The 23864-nt window shown below is 49.4% G+C and overlaps 1 protein-coding gene across 2 annotated transcripts in view; it reads right to left on the bottom strand.

Moving 5' to 3' along the window:
• Nucleotides 1–3781: 3781 nt before the first annotated feature.
• Nucleotides 3782–23864, bottom strand: part of LOC108922962 (protein Shroom4-like) — a 30982-nt gene continuing 10899 nt past the window's right edge. The window contains exons 2-10 of one of the 2 annotated variants that reach the window (XM_029257553.1): nucleotides 21599–21750; nucleotides 14845–14988; nucleotides 10347–12474; nucleotides 9580–9641; nucleotides 7230–7841; nucleotides 6508–7110; nucleotides 6152–6278; nucleotides 5243–5515; nucleotides 3782–4714 (exon numbers count right to left, since the gene is read on the bottom strand). In XM_029257553.1, coding sequence (XP_029113386.1) covers nucleotides 4427–4714; nucleotides 5243–5515; nucleotides 6152–6278; nucleotides 6508–7110; nucleotides 7230–7841; nucleotides 9580–9641; nucleotides 10347–12474; nucleotides 14845–14988; nucleotides 21599–21750 — 4389 coding nt within the window. In that variant the 3' untranslated portion in view covers nucleotides 3782–4426. Of the gene's footprint in view, nucleotides 4715–5242; nucleotides 5516–6151; nucleotides 6279–6507; nucleotides 7111–7229; nucleotides 7842–9579; nucleotides 9642–10346; nucleotides 12475–14844; nucleotides 14989–16240; nucleotides 16414–21598; nucleotides 21751–23864 lie in introns of those variants that run through there. The other variant, XM_029257554.1, reaches the window with a different exon arrangement.

The raw sequence follows: 23864 nt of genomic DNA, 5'->3' as shown, positions 1-23864 counted from the left end.
TGGTGCTCGAAGTCCCCAGCATGCGCATTCTCTGCCATGCATCGAACAGCGGGACGGGGGCCCGGACGAGCCTCCCGTGACGCCCGCCTGCTGGGGGCGCAACCATGTGTTCGGGTCAAATTCTGAAACGGGTTCTCCAAACGTGGTCTTCGGCTGGCCCACTTTCCCCCCCGATGCTTTGTTTCACCACTGATCTACTTTATGGGGCGTCTCTGGGTGCGCATACCGAGGGAGGGTTACTTTGGTCCAGACCCACACCTGATCAGCCGAAGGGAATTATGGGCGCATACGCAGACCGTGACGTCCGAGGACAGTCGGAGCTGCGGATAAAGGACGATCTATTCACACAAATCAAATTTCTTGGATTACATCCAGACATCTGCAACCTTAGGCCTCATAAAGGACTGTCTGCCTCGTTAAGAGATCCTTATTTAAGTTTCGTTTCTGTTTTCCGAAGAAGAGCTTCATACCTCAGTTTATCACCTGGCAGCGATGATCCCTCACACTGCAGGAGATCCAGCACGCAGATCGGACCTGCTCTCCCATCGAATCGCCAACCGTCTCCCGCCAGACCTATAACAACAACAGAAATAGTTATAAATTTTTCACATTTTTCATGCCTTTTGTAATTCTCATTTTTTTTCCAAATGGAAACTTCTCCGCGCCGCTAATAACACACATCCTGCGATGCGCATGGATACATCATCAGCGGGGTCGCCTGGGGTGACGGTGTTTCGGGTCTTTCAACATCGTCATCCTTTCCTTGTAACTGTAACTGGATACTGCCAGCAGCAGAGTCGTTTTATAACACTAGTAACAGTAGAAACGTGAGTAAGCAGCACAGCACGGTTTTCGTCGTCTGGCGGGACAGCAGGAAGTGTTCACAGTTACCCATTTTGAATCTAAAGATTGTGGGTTTCAGTCCCACCTCCTGCTGTAATGCCCTTGAGGAAGATTTAGATATCCTAAATTCTCCAGTAAAAATTACCCTGCTGTACAAATGGGTAAATCACCGTAAGCTGCTTCGCAGAAAAGGATCCACTAAATGAACGAATGTAGTCTTTAAATGTTTTTGTATAGTATGTAATTAAGCTAACTTTTGACTTACGATTCCTACTTTAGGGAGCTGAGACTTCTGAATATGTGTACAGCACAGCTGTGATCATTTCTCCCCTTGGTCTATTTCAGGATCTATGACTTCTGACCCCTGCTGGTCATATTTTCAAACTGAAATATTAATTTTTTCACGCATTCATTTAGCTGACACTTTTCTCTAAAGCAACTTACAATGTTAAGGTTACAGTTATTTACCCATTTATACAGCAGGCTTACTTTTACTGGAGCAATTTAGGGTAAGAACCTTCCTCAAGAGCTCTACAGCCAGAGGTGGGACTCAAACCTGCAACCTTTATATCCAGAGGTGACAAGTCTAACCACTATGGTGTGAGCTGTCTCTTACACTTATTTACCTGCAGGCAGTCCCTGGATTATGAACAAGTTCCATTTCTGAGTCTGTTTTTAAGTTGGATTTTGACCTAAGTCGGAACAGTTAGGTACAGTTCATGTCTAACGTCAGTTAATCAAATGTTTGCCTTATAGTACATAGTATATCGTGTACTGTTCTATGCATAAAAAACATTAAAGAAACACTTCTGGATACACTAAAACATCTTTAACAATACAGTAATAATAATAGTAATAATAATAGTTACTTCACTATAATGGAGGAGGAGAGAGAGAATGTGTGTGTGTAGGTACAAAAAACAAAGAAACTTTGCTTTTCCAGTGTTTGTTGGCGCTTCATCTTTTTCCAATCGCTTCTTTATTTCCACTTTAGTTTCAGCTGTGATCGTTTCTTTTTCTTTGAACCATCGCCATCATTTGCATCACATTTACGCTTTGGTGCCATGATTAGGAGGGTAAAAACAAAAAAAAAAAAATTAAAGCCAAATGCAGAAACACACGAGACACTTAACAGCAACGTGGTCCGACTGAAAACGAGGAAGTCTTAGTCCTACCTCGGGCTTACGCGCCAACAAACCGCTGTAGAGGCACGATGTTTTGACACGCGTTGCAAAGTAGCGCCCGCTTGTTACTACGAATCATTGTATGTAACTCGAATTTTTAATACATTAGGCTTTATGGGGGGTGGTTCGTAACTACGTGTTGTATGTAAGTCGGACGTTCGTAACCCAGGGTTTGCCTGTATTTATGATATTATATTTAACTAGTAGGGGGTGCGGTGGCGCAGTGAGTTGGAAGAGGTCCTGCTCTTCGGTGGGTCTGGGGTTCGAGTCCCGCTTGGGGTGCCTTGCGACGGACTGGCGTCCCGCCCTGGGTGTGTCCCCTCCCCCTCCGGCCTTACGCCCTGAGTTGCCGGGTTAGGCTCTTGTTCCCCGCAACCCTGTATGGGACAAGTGGTTCACAAAGTGTGTGTGTATTTAACTATTTTGATGCTGAAATGACACGTTCTTCCAAAGCTACCTGGAATATTTGAGCTGTTTTTACAGGTGTGTATTTCTCCCGTACCCGTTTAGTGTGAGCACCTTCATCACGGCTATTAAAACAATAGCACGGAGTGGGGGCTTCGGCCAACCCGGACCACCTCTTTTCCAGAACAGGTGGATTTAAATATCCAGCTTTTGCACAGTTCAGGGTGATCTTTACATTCGGCTTACGCATCTGATATTCCCGAAATACGTCAGCTCGGCTGCGGACCCGCACCTCTTCGCGCCCGAGCGCCGCGCCACCGGTCTCTCCACGGCAGGAACCTTTCGGGATCCATTAAAGAAGGGGAAGCGAGCTTCTTAGAAGAAGGTCAAATCTCTGCCGTTACTGTATATTTGCTTTCCGTACGTGCCGACGGGGTCAGCAAACAGTGCGCCGGACGGGCCTGCTGCGTGCGCGCCACCTCCGGCAGGTAAGCGGATAATCCAGCTGGTGAAGCGTTAGTCTGTTACGCAGCGGAAACTGGCACACTTCCCCTAAGGATGCCGTTTTTTCTTTCTTTGAGCCACCCCCTACCCCCCGGAGTAAATCTAAGCCAAGTCTTACTTTTTGAACAAAGACAGGAGGTTGTGCTCGGCGGGGCTCTCGTGGCACGCACGAGAGCTGCCGCGCCACCTTTTTCGACCGCCCTCCCGTCTGCTATTCACACCTCCGCGAGCTCCTCGCAACCTCGCGGGCGGGGCGGTCTCGCCACTTTCCGAGGTCCCGGTGACACATCCGCGGCCTTTGTTACCGACTTCCCACAGGCACGGCACAGCCGACACCCCCCACCCCGCCAGTTTAGTCATGTCTGCTCCCGGCTGTCGAACGTGGGTGAGTAACAGATGAACCGGCGACATACAGATGCTTCGGAAACATTTGCTTACTGTATACGCCTCTGTTTGCCCTGTGTGCGCGCGCATCATAACAGGAAAAAGCATCAGGCAGATGGGTCCTCTACTTTCAATTACGTTTTCAATGCAGGTAGTCCGTCCCGTCGTCCGCGACTTGAGGCGGTACACACTATGCCGCAATATGAGGCTTATCACAAGGTACCATATTTTTTCATAGACTCAGCCAGTGTGTCCGTGAGCAACTGTTTTACACAGAGAAAGACTGTGCCATTTGTGTTTTTTAACGTTTCCTTTGTTAGACACGCAAACACGGGTGTGTGTATAATGTCACGGCGAATACCTTTCCAAACCGACACGTCATACACACGTTCTCAAAGGTCATTCATTGCTTTTAAGCCCTTTTTTTAAAATCTGAAGATGAAAAATTCCACACTGGAAAAGCTTATATTAAATATTATTATTTATGGTGCTGGTATTCTTTAAAAAACACAGTAGCAATAATTCATAAAACACAAGCGAGAAGGCAAAAATCTTGTCTGCACCGGAGCTGTGCATGAATTCTTCATCGGGCAAAAACACAATATATTATATTAACAGCCATGAGCCTCACAGCATAATGAGAAACAGTTATTATACTTCCTTGAGCTTATGTCAAACTGTAAAATAACATACTGATACAGAACATTTTTGGTGCAAATAAGTGGAAGTTCAACTGAGTCGCACCGACACCGCGACTCCGTCCAGGACAGTTTCTGATCCGAAACCCGGCAAAGCGGCGCGGTTTACGGACACTTCTTCCAGTTGCCTCGCAGGGGAATCGCAGCGGAGTCACGGATCTCAATAACCTGCCCAGAGTTTGTGTTTCCTGAAGCTTAACGTCCGAGCACCGGGGGAATAAATAAAATAAATAAGAAACGCTGCCAGGACTCTTGTCGGGTCCAGCTGGACACGGGGACACGCTTTGGGCGCGGGATCATCCGTGCGATTCTGAGGAGTCCGCCGGCCGACACGCCGGACCCCTGTTCCTTCGCGCAGCCGGGCGTTTTGTCCAGGGAGAAGGAGCGCGCGGTGCGAGGCGAAGGTAGTCACGAGCGGCCGCAGTCCAGCAACGCCCCGAAGGCCGGACCCAGGCTGTCCTGCAGGGCGCGCAGCTGCTCCTCGCCCAGGCGGATCTTGTCCTCCAGCTGCCGCTGCTCCACCAGCAGAGCGGCCTTCATCTTGATGAAGTGGCCGTAGTCGCGCAGCTGCTCGGGGGTGAGGCAGCGGCCCAGCACCCGGCACACGGCCTCCTCGCGCCGGTCCACGTGCTCCTTGAGCTCGCGCGCCTCGCCCAGCTGCCTCAGCAGCAGCCGCTTCTTCTCCAGCAGGGGGTGCTGTGGAGCAGGGGGCAGATGAGGTGCACCGGTGAAGGAGAGGAGCGCGGCAAGGGGAGGATGCAGGAGCAGATCGTGTCGGAACAATGTAAAAATTAGTCGAAATGAGAAGCAATTACCAGGAGGGGAAGGTGTTCGGTGGAACGCGGAACAAACCCGAGATGAACGTTTTCTCACCATTCACAAAACGCTCACAAACTTTACGGCTACGCTTCTGTACACACGTACCTACCTATTAACTTAACCGATTCATTACCTCAATTGAACTAATTACCGATTAATATGTTTCGGTTTCCTTGAACTTGATCCAAATCCATCGATGACCACAATAGCCTTAGAACCCAAAACCAAAGTATCGCTCCAGGCGAAAGCAAAAAACTGAGCACAAATCCGAAAATTCCACACTTGCGAAAATAACTAAGGTTCAGATTTCACGTTAGATGCCTCCTTGCCGAAACGCGGCTGGTTTCGTGCCCCCCGCCCCCCAACCCCCGGAGGAACGTCGACCCTCGGCCCACGCCCCCTTACCCGCTCGTGGTGGCCGGCGTCGGGGCCGAGGCAGTCCAGAGCGCTCTCGACGCGGAGCAGCCGCCCCGACAGCGACAGCAGCAGGCTCACCACCTTGTCCAGGTCCCCCACCAGCATGCGGAACTTGTCCACCTCGCAGGGACGGCACACGGCCAGCACCAGGGCCTCCACCTCCTCGCCCAGCCGGGCATTGGCACGCACCTCCTCCTGCAGCCCCCGCTGCGCCTCCCGAAGAACACTCAGTTTTCTCTGCAGGCTCTCCATGAGCTGCCTCTTCATAAGGGACATAGAGGGAGGTGGAGGGGGGGAGACAATGAGCCTCTTCAGCTCGCAGCTTACACAAGGAAATAATACCTATGTAAAGCTATAGATCGACTCCTCGCGTTGCAAACGATTGAGTTGCACATTTTCCGAGCACCACTTTAATTCGACTGACCTCCACAGTGTTTACAGCGCGTGTCTGATGCTCACGAGTGCCGGCGATCAATAAGAAGACAAAGAGTGTTGTACATGTTCATGGAATGAATCGGTCAGCAATCAGTCCTCAATAAGAGTTTGTGGGGATTATTTCTATTTTCAGTCATTTTAAAGGAGTTGTTGGTTAATAAAATACTGAAATTGTCTTCATCTTCACTGGGTACGTTTATTAATTGTGATTTTGGGGGTAAAAGTGACTTTGGAGTTACAAACAAATTAAATTGTGTTTGCAAACCGATCAGCCAGCGTACTGTTTATATAGATGGACTTGCAAGAATTTTAAGTGGCAATTTCATATTTATGTTGTTATTTGTAAAGTTACATATATGAGCTACATCACGTATGGTTTGGTGTGGCTGGCTATGAACGGTGTCAAATCCAGGGGTGCCGGGTGAGGACTGTTTCATAGCTCTGGCGGGGGGGGGGTGTTACCTTATAGGACAGCTCCTCCTCCTCTTCCTCACCCCCATCACCTGTTCCCAGCACGGCCGCTGGGTAACGGTAGGATGAGTGGCTGGAGCCTGGACCTCGAGTCCTTGCTGACTCCAGCCTGGAGCGCCTGCAAAGGGCACATGAGGACAATGAGACACCAGAAAGCTCCAGTGGGCACTCTTGCATTCGATATTTCATTTACAATGGACTAGATCGGTCTCCCTCTGACGTTACGAGACTGAAATCTGCCTTTGTGAACGTTCGTCGAACAGACGCGACGTGGCGCCTTGTACGTGACGTCACGAGGACGTTTTATTCAAGGTCGATGCCTTGTCACGCCGGTAAAGGAGCCCCACCTTTCCAAAGAGTCCATGCTTAGCTCGAGGCGCCCACCCCGCCACGTTTCCGCGCCAGCGTCTCCCCCCTCCCCACCAGGGGGCAGTAGCTCCTCGAGGAGATTTGCCCGGGTCTGATCCTCAGCATCGGCAGCCAGCAGGGTCTCCGCCAGGGAGCGGTGGTGCGGGGGAGCGGTGCGAGGGTGGGGTTCTGCCACGGGGATCGTGTCTATATCCGTCTCCAGGACGGTTGCGGGCCGAGCGAATCCGTGCGCCTCCACCTGCGTTCCTGCCGCAGCCTCATCCGCACCGCAGTCGTCCTGAAACTCATCAATGTCCGTCTCAAATGGCCGGCTGTCCTCCTGCCAGATGGTCCTCAGCTCCGGGTTTCTGGCGTTTGGGGAGCTACTCCCTCTGCGTTGGCACGTCACGGAATTAACAGCCAAGTAGAACTGAGGTGAGTGCACCCCCTGATGGCAGGAGTTCTCCATCACTGGAACGTTCGTGCCGCCCTGCAGAACACCTCTATCCCATTCGGCCACGCAGCGTTGTCTGGCGGATACGGGTTTCAGGAGGGCCGGCCTGTCCTGCACCCCGAGCCCAGCCGTCCCTGAGTCACCTGACCTACAGGAGGTTGGAAAAGAGCAGATTGACTTACCGGGCACAGGAGCAACACCAGAGACCTCACATACGCCCGAGTGCACTACGAAATGCGAGAAAAAGGAAGGAGCTGTTTTTCTTACATTCCGGGTGAAGCCACCCTGTTAGGGTCAGGATGCCGGAAGGACGCATCCGGCTCCCTCGGTGGCACAGTCACTGGTCGGAAGACCCCGCGTGCGAAGGCTGGGCTGCAGTGGCCAGCAAGGCGCTCTTGGCTGTAGCGCTGGAAGTTCTCAGGCTCTGCCTCCAAGGGCAAACTCTGAGAGCGTTGCCGGGCCACGTCGAGGTCACTCGAAGGGCGGAAAAGGCTGTCTGGGGAGCGCTGCGGGCCAAGTGCTTCTCTGGGCGTCGGGGATGGGGTGGAGAAGATGTTCTGCTGAGATGCCCGTCGACGGTGAAACTCGTCCCATTTTGGCGGTGGCGGTCTTGGAGGCGGTGGACCTTTTCTTCTGGACATCCCATTGCTCTCTTCAACCTCTGACAGAGCAGGTCCCGGAAACGCAGCTGGGTTTGTGCGCGGATGCTGGGTGTCCAAGCGGACTTCACTTTCCGATAGAGCGCGACTTCGCTGCGGACCCAGGGGCTCCTGCGCACTGTAAGTCGACAGTGTGTTTGCTACTCCGGAGTTGCCCCAACAGCTGCCGCAGTCTTGCAGCACACTGCCCCCTGCTGGCTGGAAGTCCCATCTGCAGTCCCTGTAAATGGAAAAACGACCCAGCTCAGCCATTCATCCATCCATCAATCCATCAATCCATCCATGCAATGTCAATAACCGCTTGTCCTGAGAGGTGTTGCGGTGAGCCGGAGCCTAACCTGGCAACACAGGGCACAAGGGGACACACCCAGGACAGGACGCCAGTCCATCGCAAGGCACCCCCAGCAGGGCTCAAACCCCAGACCTGTCACACAGCAGGCACCGGCCAAACCTGTCACACCACTACATTCCCCCTGCTCAGCTATCTCTTATCCAAACTTGCCTGAGTAGCAAGTTACAGAGTAACTACAGTTACAAAGTCTACGCTGAGATGCTGTAAGGAAATAGCTAATAGCACCGTTCTTGTCTAAGCTTTGTTACATTCCAGGTTTTACATCAGCCACTTTAACTGGAGCCCATTCGAGATGCCTTCTCGTGTTAGCCGACTTCTTCTGCTCATTTTATTGGCCATTGTCAGCTGTCAATCAGTTTTCTCCAAAAGAACCACAAAACATCTCTCTGTGCAATGAGACCGGGGAGTTCAGCATTGAATTTTGTCGCACCCTGACCAACAACAAAATTAACGTTATAATGTTCAAGAACAAGTTATTTCATTGTGAGAGTTTTATTTTAAAAAAAAAAAATAAATAAAAAATTATCTAAACTGCTTTTGCACTGAGTTGTTCAAAGAGTAACTCTTTGAAGAGCATTCTATTAATTTAAGAAACTGGAATACACTAACAAACAGTATAACATTTTAATACTAAGTTACATGCTTGAAAAGAATTTTAAAAATTTAACATCATTTCAATACACTCAAATATTTTTGGTCTTGTAGAACTGAGTACTACAACGTTGATAAAGGGAAGTTAACTGATGCTAATTAACATGCCAATTATCAACTGACTGTATGTATCAAAACAGTCTGGGGCTCAGCAATGGAAGTATCATTTTTTTTATTGTAAGTAGTTATATTACTGGGGCTTACTGGGGCAACAAGAAGCACAGTGATTATAGCCAAGGATATTACATAACTGTGAAAACATTAAAGATTTCCTAAACCCTTCATAAACCAGTATGGGAAGCAGTTGGCAAAATGTGTAGTGTTAGGAATCAGTTATTTTGGCCATATTGCTATGAATTTCCCAAGAATACTCTTCCAACTATGAATTCTGGGATACACCCTTTATTTGAAGTTTTTTTATTCACTTCTGGGGGGTGAAGTGGTGCAGCGGGCTTGGCTGGGTCCTGCTCTCTGGTGGGTCTGGGGTTCGAGTCCTGCTTGGGATGCTTTGTGATGGACTGGCGTCCCATCCTGGGTGTGTCCCCCCCCCCCCCAGCCTTACGCCCTGTGCTGCCAGGTTAGGCTCTGGTTCGCTGCAACAAGGGGTTTCAGTCTGTGTGTGTGTCTGTGTGTGTGTGTGTGTCTGTGTGTGTGTGTGTGTGTGTGTGTGTGTATTCACTTCTTTTCAGAGAAACAAAGCATTCCCTCAAGCTCCGCTTGAATATTTCCTTCTGCGACTGAAGGGTTAATGGACATATAAAGGGTATGTTTTTGTGGAATAAACCTTAGCTGCAGCGATGGGAAAGAGTTCATTTCAATTCATAGAGAGTCTTTGAAACAAACGATCTGGTCTTTTTCCATCGGCTCCAACGGGCCGCCACGCGCCGGACAGTCCCAGGCAGTGGACACGGATCAGGACACATGTTGGATGAGAACCAAAAGGGAAGTGCCTTACCGTTCTGTCAGGCTGAGCTTCCTGTTCACTTTAGGCTGTTCCCTCTCCTGCACAGGATGTGCCTGCAGAAGACATTTACCCATTGATTTGGGAGAGAATGTGAGGTGAATGCAGCCTGCTATAGGAGTGGTAGCTGAAGCGGGGAGCACAGCTATGGGAAACGGCCTGGACCAGCCTGATAGGCGCCGTATTGAGGCCCATAGTTACACATTCCGCTGACCTGCCAGCGCACACTCGGGCTGAAACAGAATTGCAACTACCTGTATCAACCATCCTTTAAAAAGATGGGATCCAGTCCATGGACTTTTTTATATTCCTCAGACTACCCATCCTCCGGACTTCAGGTGCTTCTAACTGGCACAATTTAATATGCTCTGTAGATGTGGCAATGCTATATGGGAGGTAGATTCCTGGGTAAATGTGAAACAAGTTTCCAGTGACTAAATGCGTTGCCTTGGACTCCACGCCCACATAGAGCGTAGGGGTTACGGCCAAAGCGCAGCTGAATTAAAAAAAAAAATCTAAAGTAAAAGTGGTCGAACTACAGCACGAGGACGTGAACTGGCGTTGGTGTTCATGCTTTGTGATTCCTGTGAAATGATACTGTGAGAAGGGCAGTAGTAGGAGTAACGGTTAAGGAAGGGGACTGGGCACTGTAGGTTCACATGAAACTGTAATTATAACAGCTGTTTTACTGCAACACAGCAAGTCCATTAACTGCTCTGTGTTGTGAATGTGACACTGAAAGAAATGACATCCTTTCTCACCTCTGTGGGCGTGTGGCTCCTTTGGCTGCTCCCAAGATAACGTAGCTGGCGGTCCCCACTTTCTCTTTCAGTCGTGGGCTGGAAGGTAGACCGGGGGGCCTTCCTGTCATAGTGTTCCGTCGGTGGTGGACCATTACTCTGCACATGTCTCTGGGGCCTAAAGTCTTGTTTTGTCACCGTTGTCTGATGTGGGTCCTCTCTTTCATGATTGCTGCTTTCGCTTGGCCTCCGAGCCTGAGGGGGGCGCTGGACATAGCCCTGGTAGGAGTAGCGCCTCTGGCTGGCTCCCGAGGTATCTCGTGACTGTTTGACTTGTGTCAGGTTTACCTGCCTCTTGCCACAGCTTGTCAGGCCTGGGAGGTTGGACACGGACAAACTCCGGCTGGTCTCCTCAAAGAACTTCATTCGCTCCGCAAAAGGAAGTATTTCACAGTCATCTGTCCTGGACGAGGAACGTGATCTAGCCGTCTTGCCCCCTCCTGGCCGGGTTCCCATATCAGCCTGCCTCTCCTGCTCCAACTCTGGCTGCAGCTTGTGTTCGGGTGTCCAGCGCCAACGCCGGACCTTCCCCGTTTGGTTCTGTTCATCCACGGTTTGGTTGCAGCCTGGTCTGGTCAGTGTGGGGCACTGAGGAATCCAAGTGGGACTCCTACTTGGGCAGGATGGAGAGTGTGGCTGGGACTGAGGAATGGGCAGTCTGCGCGAGGAAGCCGGGATGTTGGAAGAAGGCAGAGGACGAACGTGAACTTCCGGCGACTCCTTGCATTCAGCGCTGTCCTCCTCTTCCTCCACTGTCTGGTCCCCATACAGAGGTGCGCCAGGACCTTGACTTCTCTGCAGCTGAGCCTTCTTGCGCTGGATCTCATTGCGCAAGTTGGTGGCAAAGCGATCGCTGCATCTGCGTGCCTTAGCTGAGCGGCGCTGCCGTGATGAGCCTGGCTTGGGCGGGGGGGCTTCGCTCCCATCAGCTCGTGTCTCTTCCAATAGGGTGTCCACGCTGGCTGCCGTGCTGAGTCTTGGAGATGAACCACCCATGAGGGAGGCAATTGCAGCTTCTCCAGGCATGCTGAGGGACCGTCCATAAGTGTGTTGAAAGGGCTCACCGTGGGGTAACTGCTCCTGCTCGAAGGCACCCACGGAGCCTGGTGTGGAACACTGGCTTCTGTCCAAGCTCCGCAGAGATGGAACGCCACCCATGCGGACCTCCAGTTCATCCCTGGGTGAGCCAGACCGCTGGCTGCAGGGGGATGGAGTGCGGCAAGACACGCCGCTGGAAAGCTCAAGCTGCTGCAACTGAGCAGACGGCAGCTTTTCGGGAACACTGTGTCGGTGCACTTCAACTCCACGTTGGCTCAGGGGAGGAAGAAGTTGGGGAGCTGGGACCTCTGCTGTGCCCTTGGAAGGGGTGTCGTATATTGAAGGACTGGGAGCTGGAGAACTGGCCTCAGTGGAAGCAACGCAGTTGGACAAAGTGCTGTCTCTGCCTTTTGTGCAGCCATAGCAGGGCTCCTGCTGGGAGCTGAGCATGTAGTACTGCTCTGTGCCTTTCCCCTCACACCTGCCATCTCCATCTGGGTAACACTGGCATCGGCTCAGCCCACTCGCTTCTGATGGATCTTCACCTTGGCAGCTGGACTTACTGTGAATGTCCGCAAGCAAAGAGACGCAGCAATTTCCGTTGGTCCCCGAGCACCCCCGGGTGGCCTGGAAACCATCCTTGTGCACCGGGGGCTGTAGGGGCTCAGGGAGTGCTCCAGCCTTGCTCTGCTCCCCAAAGCTGTAGGAAGATGATGGAGGCTTGCTCTCTGAAAGGTGGGCTGGAGACTCGCACGTGTCAACCGAGCCACCATCAGGCAGCTGTGAGCGACCTAGACCATGGACTAGGTTATCCATGGAGCTGGCCTCGCCCGGCCGCAGGGACACCGTACAGTCCGACGTGTTGGAGCTGGCTGAGAAGGAGCTGTAGGCAGAATCTCGCTTATTGTTGAAGATGGCAGGGTCCACAGGGGAAAGCTGGCTCTCGTAGTATCCCTGACTGGGTGTGTCCAGGCTCTCCATGCTACCCAGAGAGCTGCTGCGGTCAGTGCTACAGTGGCGAGACAGCTGGCTCCACTGCATGGATGGGTCGCTGGACGGGAACACGACACAAGGGCTCAGGGTCACATGGTCACAAGAGCCTCGTCCTGTGGACAATCCCTCGCTGCACTGGAGTACCCCAGAATTCATGATGGGCCTACAGCCGGAGGGATGGAATCTGAGTGCAGAGACTGGATGTTTACCATACGATAACCACATTTTCAACATCCCCCAGCGTAGCCTACTGCGTTTTGCTCTTTTCTTTTGACGCTTACGCTCGCATCTTAAAATAGACGGCCTGGCCGGGTAAAATTAAAACTTAGATGGAAGTCAGGAATACTGCTCATTGAAAAAAAATCTCATTGCTGCTGTTGCGGATAACTTTACCGTTTTAAAGCAGGGCTTCGGAACCTAATATCGTTAAACTTCCCCAGAAAAGCCCCAACGGGTCAGCAGACAACCTTTTTCCCCTCAAATTCCCAGCGGAAACAAATACGAGTAAGGCATCGACATGTTAAAGGGAATGAATCCACAAAGAAGTTATGTAAGTCACTGCAGACAGAAGCGAATGAATCACTGAAGTCAAGCAGAGAATAATTTCCATCCTTTCTCTTTACCAATTCCTGAATCTTTCGGGGGGGGTGGTAGTATAGGACGGCTTCGGTGAGGGCCGTGCCGGGTTATTTGGCACAGCTGGTCACGGAGAAGGACAGAAAGTGGGAGGGAATGCGATGCCTGCGAAGAGAATGCAATGTCTGCGTTGCTCCTAAACAAACGGGCCCTTTCTGTTTTGATTCGCCCTGACAGTATACTGGAGATACCATCAGAGCTAGAAGGGAACGGAGAACCTCTCAGCGACAGGCCAGACAAAACAACGCAGGCTGCTGCTGCTGGCAATCAGGCGAAAGCGCACATCACGCAAACTGAAGGAACCTGGTCTAAAAGAGCTCTCACTGTTAGGAGTCATTTAATGTATCAGGGGGAATTGATATGAATCTCTCAGCAGCAGGAGACATGTAAGACACACACACACATTTTCTCAGACAATAAACCAAACTAATTTTTGTGTACCATGGTATTTCCCCTGGGCAGCAGGTACAGTGGATTTTAATTCCAACACCTAGTGATCAAACAACATAATTCATTTCATGGCTAACAGAACATGTTGGACACGTGTGTACATCTCTAATTGTCTACCCAGACTCTTCAGTGGACTTGTCTCCCTGCTTGTGGTTCCACGAGGTCTAATATAAGCCCGTTGGTATTTTTTATTTTTTTTTTTAAATCTCCTCAGCCTATTCTATCAGTACGTCTAATTTTACACCCATATATTCTTTTTAAAAAAATAAAACGGGGTTCAAATCCCTGCTCTTTCTCCAGGGATCTTAATCAAGGTACTTACCATGAATGGGCACAGTAAAAACTGCAGAGCCATGTAAATGGGTAAATATTTGAAAGTCCCTTAGTACAGCACTCCTAGCATTATTTATCACCTTGGACAAAGGCAGTGACTAAATAAATAAATGTAAAGCAATGCTCGCACAACAGAAAGACGGCAGTGCTTTCCCAGCATATACAGTATGTATTTTTAAATGCAACCGCAGCATATAATTGAGAATGCAGTCATTTTGAAGTTTTTTAGTTTGCCTCTTTGGAACAAGTACAGGAAAATACACTCTTCCTTAAATACCAATGAGTCAGGCTCAGTCACATAAAGAAAGAAAGATCTGTTATCTCTCATACGCCCTGACTGGACTCATTTGTGAATACTGGCCCGGGTCCACGTGATGGAAATTCTCACCGTTGCGGATGAGAACGGGAGCGACCGCCCCCTTGCATTTCAAACATGCTATTTTTTACTGCTTATTTCACTAGCCACGTTAAAAAAAAAAAAAAAAATCCCTGAATTAAATTCTGAAAATAGCAGTAGCATCCTGTGTGCTCTGTGTTGACATTGAAGGTGAGATCATCGACTTCCACCCAATTGTTTTTTTTTTTTTTTTTGGAAAGTTGTGAGAAGCTGAAAATCCCCACGCAAGGATACCATTTCAAAAAAGGCCTTGTACTCCCATACGCATTTAGACATCAGTTTAAGCAGTTTGAGAAGACAAGGAAATAAGCAATATTAGATATAATTTATTTTAACGAGGTCATAAATATAGAACGTTGCTCCGTTACTTTAAATGTTTTTAAACGTTAACATTTTGAACTTCTTGATAACAGAAACTTTTACATTTAAGGTTATGTGCAAGTTTACAACAGATGCTGTTCCTCCTGTAACGTGTAGTCTAATCATACAGCTCTTTCATCACTACGCCACCTACTGCCACACCTGTGCGCATTCCCCCAGCCCTGATGGAGCTCGGATCATTGAAGGAGGTCAGGAAGGTGGACTGTGGCGGTCGGGGGGGTGCTCACTCACCTGTTGTCACCCCCGGAGTGCCATGGTACGGTGAAGGGCGCGGGGTGTAACTGCATGGCAGGGGGGGTGTCCGGGGTGGCACTGGGCAGCTCCGACAACTTAGCCAGATGCCAGGAGTGAGGCCTTATCTCGGGCACACTTTGCCTGGGGCGAAGAAACAGAATGTTGTTTGAATTCAACTACTCTCGACACGAAAAACGTAGAACGGTGAGAGAGTGACACATCAAACATACCTTTTCCAGGTGACTAGGACATTAAATTTGCATTTATTTCGACAACCGACTTTTCCCTCCAAAGTGAATTGCAATGTAAAGCTGGCTTGTTCTTACTGGAGCATTTCGGGGTATGTACCTTTCCTATAGGTACTAGAGCAGGAGATGGGATTCGAACCCGAGTCAGCAGCTTTAAGCACTACATTATGTGCTGCCACTGGACATTACACACACACACACACACACACACACACACACACACACACACACACACACACACACACAAGCACAATACAGTGGGAGTCATATGTACAGAAAAAATAAAATTACACATCTAAGTGAGACCCCGCAGCCCCCAACGCGTGTGCACAGTTCTCTCGAAAATCTGAGCGCCAACCTGCTCTCATTCACAAGCCCAAATCTTAAACAACTTAGTCCTCCTGCCCGAACTCACAAGAGTCTAAAGTTGTTTTTAGTCCCTCCTCATTGAGAGCCAGCGAAAGCCCTCCTCTGTACCACAGATCCAGAGCTTTGCCCAGCAGAGGAGGACTGGATTTCAAGGCCGGGATACTCCTCCGTGGACCTCAGGTGAAAAGAAATGAGCCCGCGCTGCTGGGAAAGACCCTGGACTAACCTACTGCTCCAACAGCATCGCTGACAGCAGACAAATGCCATGCGACCACCGACAGGGAAAGCAAAGCCCCAAGAGAAGAGCTCAGGAGCGCTGGTCATAGAGTAGTCGCCGCAGAGCCCTCTCCCCGTACACCACTTTCCTTGAATAAGTACTTCCTCAACCACGAAATGTAGGACTGAATTCGACATGACAGCTCATATTTTATTTAAACGGCATTAACTGAGTAACACATGAGAGAAATTTGATCAATTTAATGGAAACAATGAAATTATCTTCACTTATTCTATTTCTTCATAACCACCGCTATTTGTCCTGACCCAGTTTCACCCTGTTCATCCATATCCTCACCCTGTCTCTCAAGGTGTCTCTACTGCACACAGAACAAAACTTCACTCCAACTGGACCCATGAAGCCAACAAAATGAGGGGGGAAAAAGAAAAAGAAAAATCAATCAGGTTGCCTTTCGTTTTCTTCTCCACTCCACAAACGGTGGCTTTCATGCTCGCTTATCCGAAAAATGAGGTGTCCTTGTCTTTCTCCGCAGTCCTACCTGTCCCTATCCTACACGCGGGCGGACTTGCTGCGAGGAGATTGGCTCTCGCTCTCGCGACGCAGGTTCGTCCAGGTGGAAGTCGATCGCCGGGTCCTGCTTCATCCAGTGACGCGGTACTGACTCAATCCAGCCGCATGGAGCGTCTTTTCAAACCTCCTCTGTGTCATAGGAAGTGGTGGGGGGGGGATGCAACAAACGTGGAGCGATTTCGCATCCTTTACGCCTCCTTCCCACCCTGAAGACTCGATCGAAAAAAGATGAAAAAAGCAGAGCGTCCACAACCAGCGCTCCTATCACCAGCCCGGCACATTCTAGCTGGAGTGCGATGGGAGCGCAGACCTCCCAGACCTCCCTCTATCCGCGGTCTCCTCCTCTCCGTGACACCCCAGGGCAGGAAGCCTCCCCAGACGGGGAGGAAGCAATGCTGGGCGGAGATAAAGGCCAGGAGCGCGGCGGCAGTGATACGCAGGGCTCTCCTCATTGTTGTTGGAGGCACGAGGAATGTGGGGGCCCTTTTCCTTTTCCTCTGAAAAGCTGTCCGATCCGAAAGGGGGTGCCAATCGGGAACGCAGAGGGTTCCGCCGGAGCCCCGCCATCTGAATGTTTTCTTACCCTTTTCTCTGGCAGCTGGTAGGGAAAACAATGTGGACGGGGAAAGGAGCAGTCAGCAGGATCTCTTCCTCAAAGGGAACGTCTCGAAAAGCGGGAACGAAGACAGATCGCGCATGGCCGGAAGGCATCCGTGCCACCTTGTCGGATGGCATCGTACCACCGATCACGGAGGTCAGCGGAGATTGGAGGTCAGCCTGCTCCGAAAAGAGCGACGATGAACAAAGACACCTCGAGGGGGCAACCCTGACACCTCCTCAGCTCCACGCTCTATGACAGGGTGGAGATGGGAACACAACATGGTTTCCATGACTCCGCAACTTGTGAACAACAGGCCGCTGCAGCGAAAGTGACCGTGCAGGATGAGCGAACCTGATTACGATCGCAGGATTAAGAGCGCATCGTGGGACACTGAACAGCAGAAGACATAAACAGAACAACGACAGACCTAAACGGAGCTGTTCGGACCAAAGGGGGGGAGGGGGGAGGGAGATGGGCCAATTTCCCAGTTGCTTGATTCTCACCTGGCCCCTCCTTCCATGTAGCACGCTTCTCAGCCAGCAGCAGTCGAGCATGGGGAACAGAGGTCCTGCTCCTGCAGTCCTCGCAGCGAGGGAGGTCAGCTGATGCCGGGACAGGGCCGTCGACCATTGACGCGGGGGGGCGGGGAGGTGGGGACGGTGTGTGGGTCATGCAGTAAATACTACCAAAAAGATGGACTCATCTCTGTCAGCATTCCTATCCATCCTCTGACTCAGTAAGTCCAAAGCGGTCTGGAGGTTTCTGACCTGACTCACAAAACCATGGAAAAAAGCCACAGCCGGCGCACGGGACGCGACTGTGGAAGCCACCGGGTTCGAGAGGAAAAGAAATAAACCACCGGCAAAAAAAAAAAAGAGAGAAAATAAACAGAAAAATAGCAGCTAATGAGTCTGGGGCTGAGGGAGCCCCCCCCCCAGGGTCTCAAGGGTAACAGCCGAGGGGGGTGGGGGTCAGAAGCCCCCCCCCATCTAAAATGGTATTTATTTGTGCAGGGCTCTTGCCTCCAGCACACAGGCACATTCCAGCTAATCAGAGCCGTGAGACGAGAGCTGCTATTAGGGCCCATCCAGGAAGAGTCCCGCCCTGGATCCCCCCCTCCCCCCCCACACACACACACACACACACACACACACACACACACACACACACACACACACACACACAATGCCCAGCTTGCTTGTTCTGGGTCTTTGCTGTTGTTAAGCTGACGATTACACCAGAGAACGTAACAGTGAGGAGCTTCTCCAACCCCGCAGTCACGAAATGCACGCACAAAAGCACAAGTGGGGTTCTACCTGGACACAGGTGTGTTCGAAGCTCCAGGTAGTCCCACAATAGCCATGTCCACTTCAGAACTCCCAGTGAACTGTCCAGCTGTGGTACTGGATGCCTCTTACTATATAAATCCTGACATGTTCCTACACTTTTCCCTGGTGCAGCAGGTAGTAAGGTATTAGACCTGGGGCTTTAATCCCACATCCTGCTATAGTACCCTTAAGCAAGGTACTTACTCTGAATTGATGTAAAAATTGCCTTGTTACCTTGTATTAAAAAAAATGGTAAGCTGTTTGTCCTCAGATGGCAGCATAGGGGTTAGCGTTGCTGCCTTCAGGCCTGAAGGTTGTGGGTTTGAATCCTACCTCCTGGTGTAGTATCCCTGAGGAAGGTGCTTACCCTAAAATTGCTGCAGTAAAAATCCCCCAGCTGTATAAATGGGTAAATAATTGTAAGGTGCTTTGGGGGGGGAGTCATAAATGTAAAATACATTTTGAAGATTATTGTAAGAAGTTTGGGGTCCCATCCTCGTGTCGGTCACTTTGGAGAAAAGGGTCAGCTAAATGCGTAAATAATATTAGAAATTTACAACAGTGCATTATGAAGCAAGCATCCATTTCCCTGGTGTATATTATCACACATACCCAGACACACCAACACAGAGTCGCGCGCGCGCGCACACACACACACACACACACACACACACACACACAAACTATGAAATGGAAATGTTTGTTGCTCTGACATCTATTTCTGGAGCGAACACAGGAACCATTAAAGAGGGGCTAAAGAGACGGAATGTGAGGAATGTGCTGCTTGTTTGCTTTGGACTGGAAGGCCTTTTGTTTTCCATTCACGTGCCCAGCTAGGAGCATCCAGAGCTGCTCCTGGTCTCCGCAGATCCTTCGGGGGGCCTCCATGCCACCCCCAAAATATACACAACTCTCCCAACAAGGCCAAACATAGCACTTGTTCCAGAGGAGTCAAAATGTAAGAAGTATATCACGGTATTTCTAAGCAGCTTACAATATCTCTATACACTTTTAAAAAAAACCCTTCTGTGCAGTGACTTCGTTACTTTTGACCTTGTGTGTTCCGGTGTTTCGCAGCTAAAACTTCCAAGGTCGGCCTGTAGGATACTCCTTATAGAGCCAGTTCGAGCTCCCCTGGTTCCACATCTCGCACGCTTTCGAAAGTGTTTTCTTCTTGCAACATAATATAAATGTTTGCATCTATAAAAATTCATAACTTGACCCTTTGCAACACAATGCCTTAAAGTTGGTAATGTCTCAAGACAGTCAAGTTGGAAGAAGGCATTTCCGACATTACATCATCGTGCCACAAGGGATGAAGTAGACTTTTTGAACATGCAAAAATTTATTTGGTTGCATTTCTTTTTAATTGTCTATTTCTAAATTTCCGTCTGTTGCAGAGCAAAAGCAGCCAGTATTTACACATCCAGCTGACAGCGAAGGACACCCAAAGAGAACGGGAGCGCTGCCTCGCCTTCGTTCGGCTCGTTTCCACTGTGTTTACAGCTCCTGTCTGGCGTTGGCAGGTGCCGATGACGAAAAGCAACGTGACAAATCTCTGCGGAAGTGTCTGTGATAATTGGTCAACAGTCGACACTGGAGTTTGTAGAGACAACGTATTTTTATTTTCCATTTGTATTATTACCATGTCATTGGTTGTTACTTTGTAGTAAAAGTGACTCTGGAGTTACAAACAAAACATTTGCTTTTATTCGCTTGGAAGATGCTTTTCTCCAAGGCAAAGTACATCTCAGAGAAAAATGCAGCAGCGCAGGTCCAAATTTTGTTCAGAAGCTAAGGAGTTAGTGTATAGCGGTACTGGACATGCAACCTGATTGTCGGTTCAAATCCTGGGAAAAGTTCTTTTGTTCCAGTAAAATAACCAGCTGTGCAAAGGGCTAAAACAGTAAGCTGCTTTGGATAAAAGCATCAACTACGCAATATAAAAATAGAAACTAAGCAAAAACACAAAGTAAAATTACGATTTTCCACTACTTGGGTTTGATAGGCTGTGGGCTGCGTTGGCTCTACAAGATGAGTAATCGGCAGCTGCGCCTTGGGACATTGCACCGCGCAGTGTGTGTGTAAACACACCTATGCAGGAGACGAAGGGATGTTTGCAAGCGGGCCTCTACGGAAAGGATGGTCACATGTGACTGAGTGCAGAGAGAGGAAACACAGTGAAGCTGCTTCGGGCCAGATAACAAAAGCCCTCACCCCCCAACCCTCCTTGTTACCCTCCCCAAGAGCAAGACGACCACACCGTTGACTGGAATTCTAAATACAGCAGCACCTGAAGGGAATAAGTCCGCATTTTTGCCAAAGTCTTCTGGACAGAAATACCATTCGAAGCGTCCTGTCAACACCCCCCCAAGGTCTCAGCTACCAACGGATAAGAATCTGTGCAACGCATCAAGCGGAAGACAAGTACCCAAGTCCTTCTTCTGATGCTCATACTGTCACCCTTGAATAACTCTTCTGATGCCTCAGCGCTGGGGTAACTTGGCAGAGCCATCTCAACAAGGGGTGCAGGAATCTGGTGAAAACTAAGTGTTAGCCTCGTGGTGGCTTGTGGGTAGCAAAGCAGGCATGAGATTGGTCAAGGTTTGATCTTAAGCTTGTAGGATACATGTTGTTCCTCAAGCAAGGACCATCACCAGAAAACGAGCGTCAGCATAAAAGGCTGGAGTCCAACGGCAAGCTGTTCCGTGACATTTTTTTTTTTTGTCCGATTGTTTGTGGCTACTCCCATCAAACGGCCACATAACGCAGACTCCACTTCCCACCGACTGCTGCAGGTCCAGCTCGAACCACTGCGGGGCGATGTCCCACGCAGCAGCTCCCAAGCCCCCCAACTGCAGACTGTGGGAACTGGAAGGCAGAGTGAGTCAGAGCAGCACGGGAAAAAGCCAACATTCCTGAGGAGCGCAGGAACCGTGAGGGTGTGTCAGAGGGCAAAGGCGACCCCATGTCCCGCCGGCCAGCCACGCTGACGTCAGCCCCGCTGTAGCACAGCCAGAACAAATACAATCACCGACACCCACTGCACTCCCACACCACTCGGGGGGACATCAGGGATCAAGCAGCAGTTCCTCTTCCCTCCCTGCTCTAGATTTGACGGTCTGAGTCAGCAGGTCTCTGTCTGAGCGTCACTCAGGTCAACAGACCTACCCCACAGAGAAAGGCGAGCATGGTGATTGACCCCCCTCCCACACTGTGGAGTACAGAGTGGATACCAGAAAAACCACTTGAAATGTTTTGCCTGTTAAGATTTACTGCTTTTCTATTGTGCAGTTTTTCACCCTACTGAATTTCACCCGCGACAGATGCACCTGCTACCTATGCTAACCGAAAGATACTGAATTTTTAGCAAGGTCTATGTGGGCTACGCCGTTACCTGCGCACGACCATGTTCAGGGTCCTGTAGGAGCCCTTGATGAGCACTAGCGCCTCCTGGCGAGAGCCGTAGACCGTTGAGCCACTGATGTTCACCAGCTCATCGCCAACACGCAGTTTCCTGGACTGTGCCGCCTTGCCCCCTTCCTCGATCTGCAGGTAGAGAGCGGTCAGAGGTTAGTTGAACTGCTCATGTCACACATAGAAGCATGTACATCCAGAGAAGGGTAAAAACATTTAAAAAAAAAAAAACCTGTCACTTTGGGGGGGGGGGGACTCAATTGCAAGTACTTGTTCAAAACTTTGCTTGAATGTATTGAATGTATGTACACGCTAACGTATTTGAACATTAAATTCAACATTAAATTATTTTATATACCAAGTATCATATATACATTTATTACATTAACTTTTTCCAAGGATGAGTTTAACTACAGAGGGGCGCGGTGGCGCAGTGGGTTGGACCGCAGTCCTGCTCTCCGGTGGGTCTGGGGTTCAAGTCCCGCTTGGGGTGCCTTGCGACGGACTGGCGTCCCGTCCTGGGTGTGTCCCCTCCCTCTCTCCAGCCTTACGCCCTGTGTTGCCGGGTAGGCTCCGGTTCCCCGTGACCCCGTATGGGACAAGCGGTTCTGAAAATGTGTGTGTGTGTGTGAGTTTAACTACCCTGGTACAGCCACACATACTGTATGTATTCACCAAAGTTCTCTGGACTGTGGGAGGAAACTTGAACTCAAATTAAAAAAGAAAGAAAAAAAAATCATAAAACTCACAATATATGGAAATTGATTTTAACTTATAAATCTTATTCAACAATGTATTTTTCCCTCAGTTCTACTTTCACTTCTGAATTTGAATGAACTATGATGTCAGTCAAGGTGGGACAAAACTCAGCAATAATTTTTAATGGGTCCTGAATAAGTAATGGCCAATGTCATCAGATGGCAGAAGGAAATGTTACAGTTGGGTTCACCGTATTTCATGATTGTTTTTAAATTAAAGCATTAAATGCTAAAAATTCAAAAGGAAAATATTTATAAACGCATAGTAAAACAGAGTAAAAGTACATATTTTTCTTTACAAGTTTACTCCAATAAAAGTATTAATTCCCAAATACAAAGCGCTTACTTTATGTTTTTGCATAAATGTGCTCGTAACACAATCACACACTTTCATGCTAAGTTGCTTACTTTTAATTTGTATACATTATAAAAATGTAATATCTTATTAAAGCACTTCATGTTATTCACACTGCATAATGTACAACATGAGGGAGCCATACTCATTTTCTTCCTATTCCATGTGCCAGCTCTTGCCAAAAGGTCCATCAGCAACCCCCCCCCCCCCAACCCCCCCAGCTGAGATAATCTAGTGTCAAAATGGTCCCTTTAAACTACACTTTTTGGAATACATCATCTTTAAGGTCCACCCTCTTCCATGTAGTGATTATAAAAGTCTACCATCCTTCCAATACTGTCGATCAGGCCCTTCACTACATTGTCCCTTTAAGCTCCACCCTCTCCAAAATACAATCTCTCCGAGCTTCACCCTGACAGTCCCCATGGACAGACCAAGCAAGAAATGGACAATCAAAAATCAATGCAGCAAAGTCTATGAGGCCCCATGTCAGCAGCTGCAGGTCTTCACTGGTCTCACCGAAGGTTGCTGAGTCATTTCTTTTGGCTGTTCCTCCATCACCGACAGCGCTCGTGGGTGTTCTCCTGTCACAGATCCAAGAGTGCAGGCTCTCGTGCTTCCTTGCATCTGTGTCTATCCTAGTTGGGGGGCAAAGATCAACTCCCAGAAACTATTGCTCAAAGTTTGCTGTGGCCTCCCAGCACTGTCTTCGCCAAGTTGATGTTGCGCCAGGCTAAAATATGCCCAGAGGGCATCCAGATGTCCCCGTTTCCTCTTTTTTGGCCCTTAACATGAGTATCATTCATTCTGAAGAGTGTATGGGGGGTGGCACTACCTGAGGTGGTACTTGGTTAGGAGGAGAAGAATATGGGTGTTTCAAACCGCCTCCAAAGTGCCAAAGAATACAATTCTCTGCAAGGTCCCAGAGGAGTTGCATCACTAAATGAGCCATGTCAAACATCGTTACACCTTCCTTTTGATTTACTAGATAGATTTTAAATGGGAATCACCTGGGCTGAGTCAGTAAAGTCAGCAGATTTCTGCTTTGCCAAGTTTAGCCAGACAAGCTAAGGAAACTGACAACAATGTGGAGGCCACAGCACGGTACAGAATACTTACTGCAGTTAAAACCA

Source organism: Scleropages formosus, chromosome 13 (genome assembly GCF_900964775.1).
Source record: "Scleropages formosus chromosome 13, fSclFor1.1, whole genome shotgun sequence".
Taxonomy (NCBI): Eukaryota; Metazoa; Chordata; class Actinopteri; order Osteoglossiformes; family Osteoglossidae; genus Scleropages; species Scleropages formosus.
This window is presented reverse-complemented; position numbering and strand designations above follow the sequence as displayed.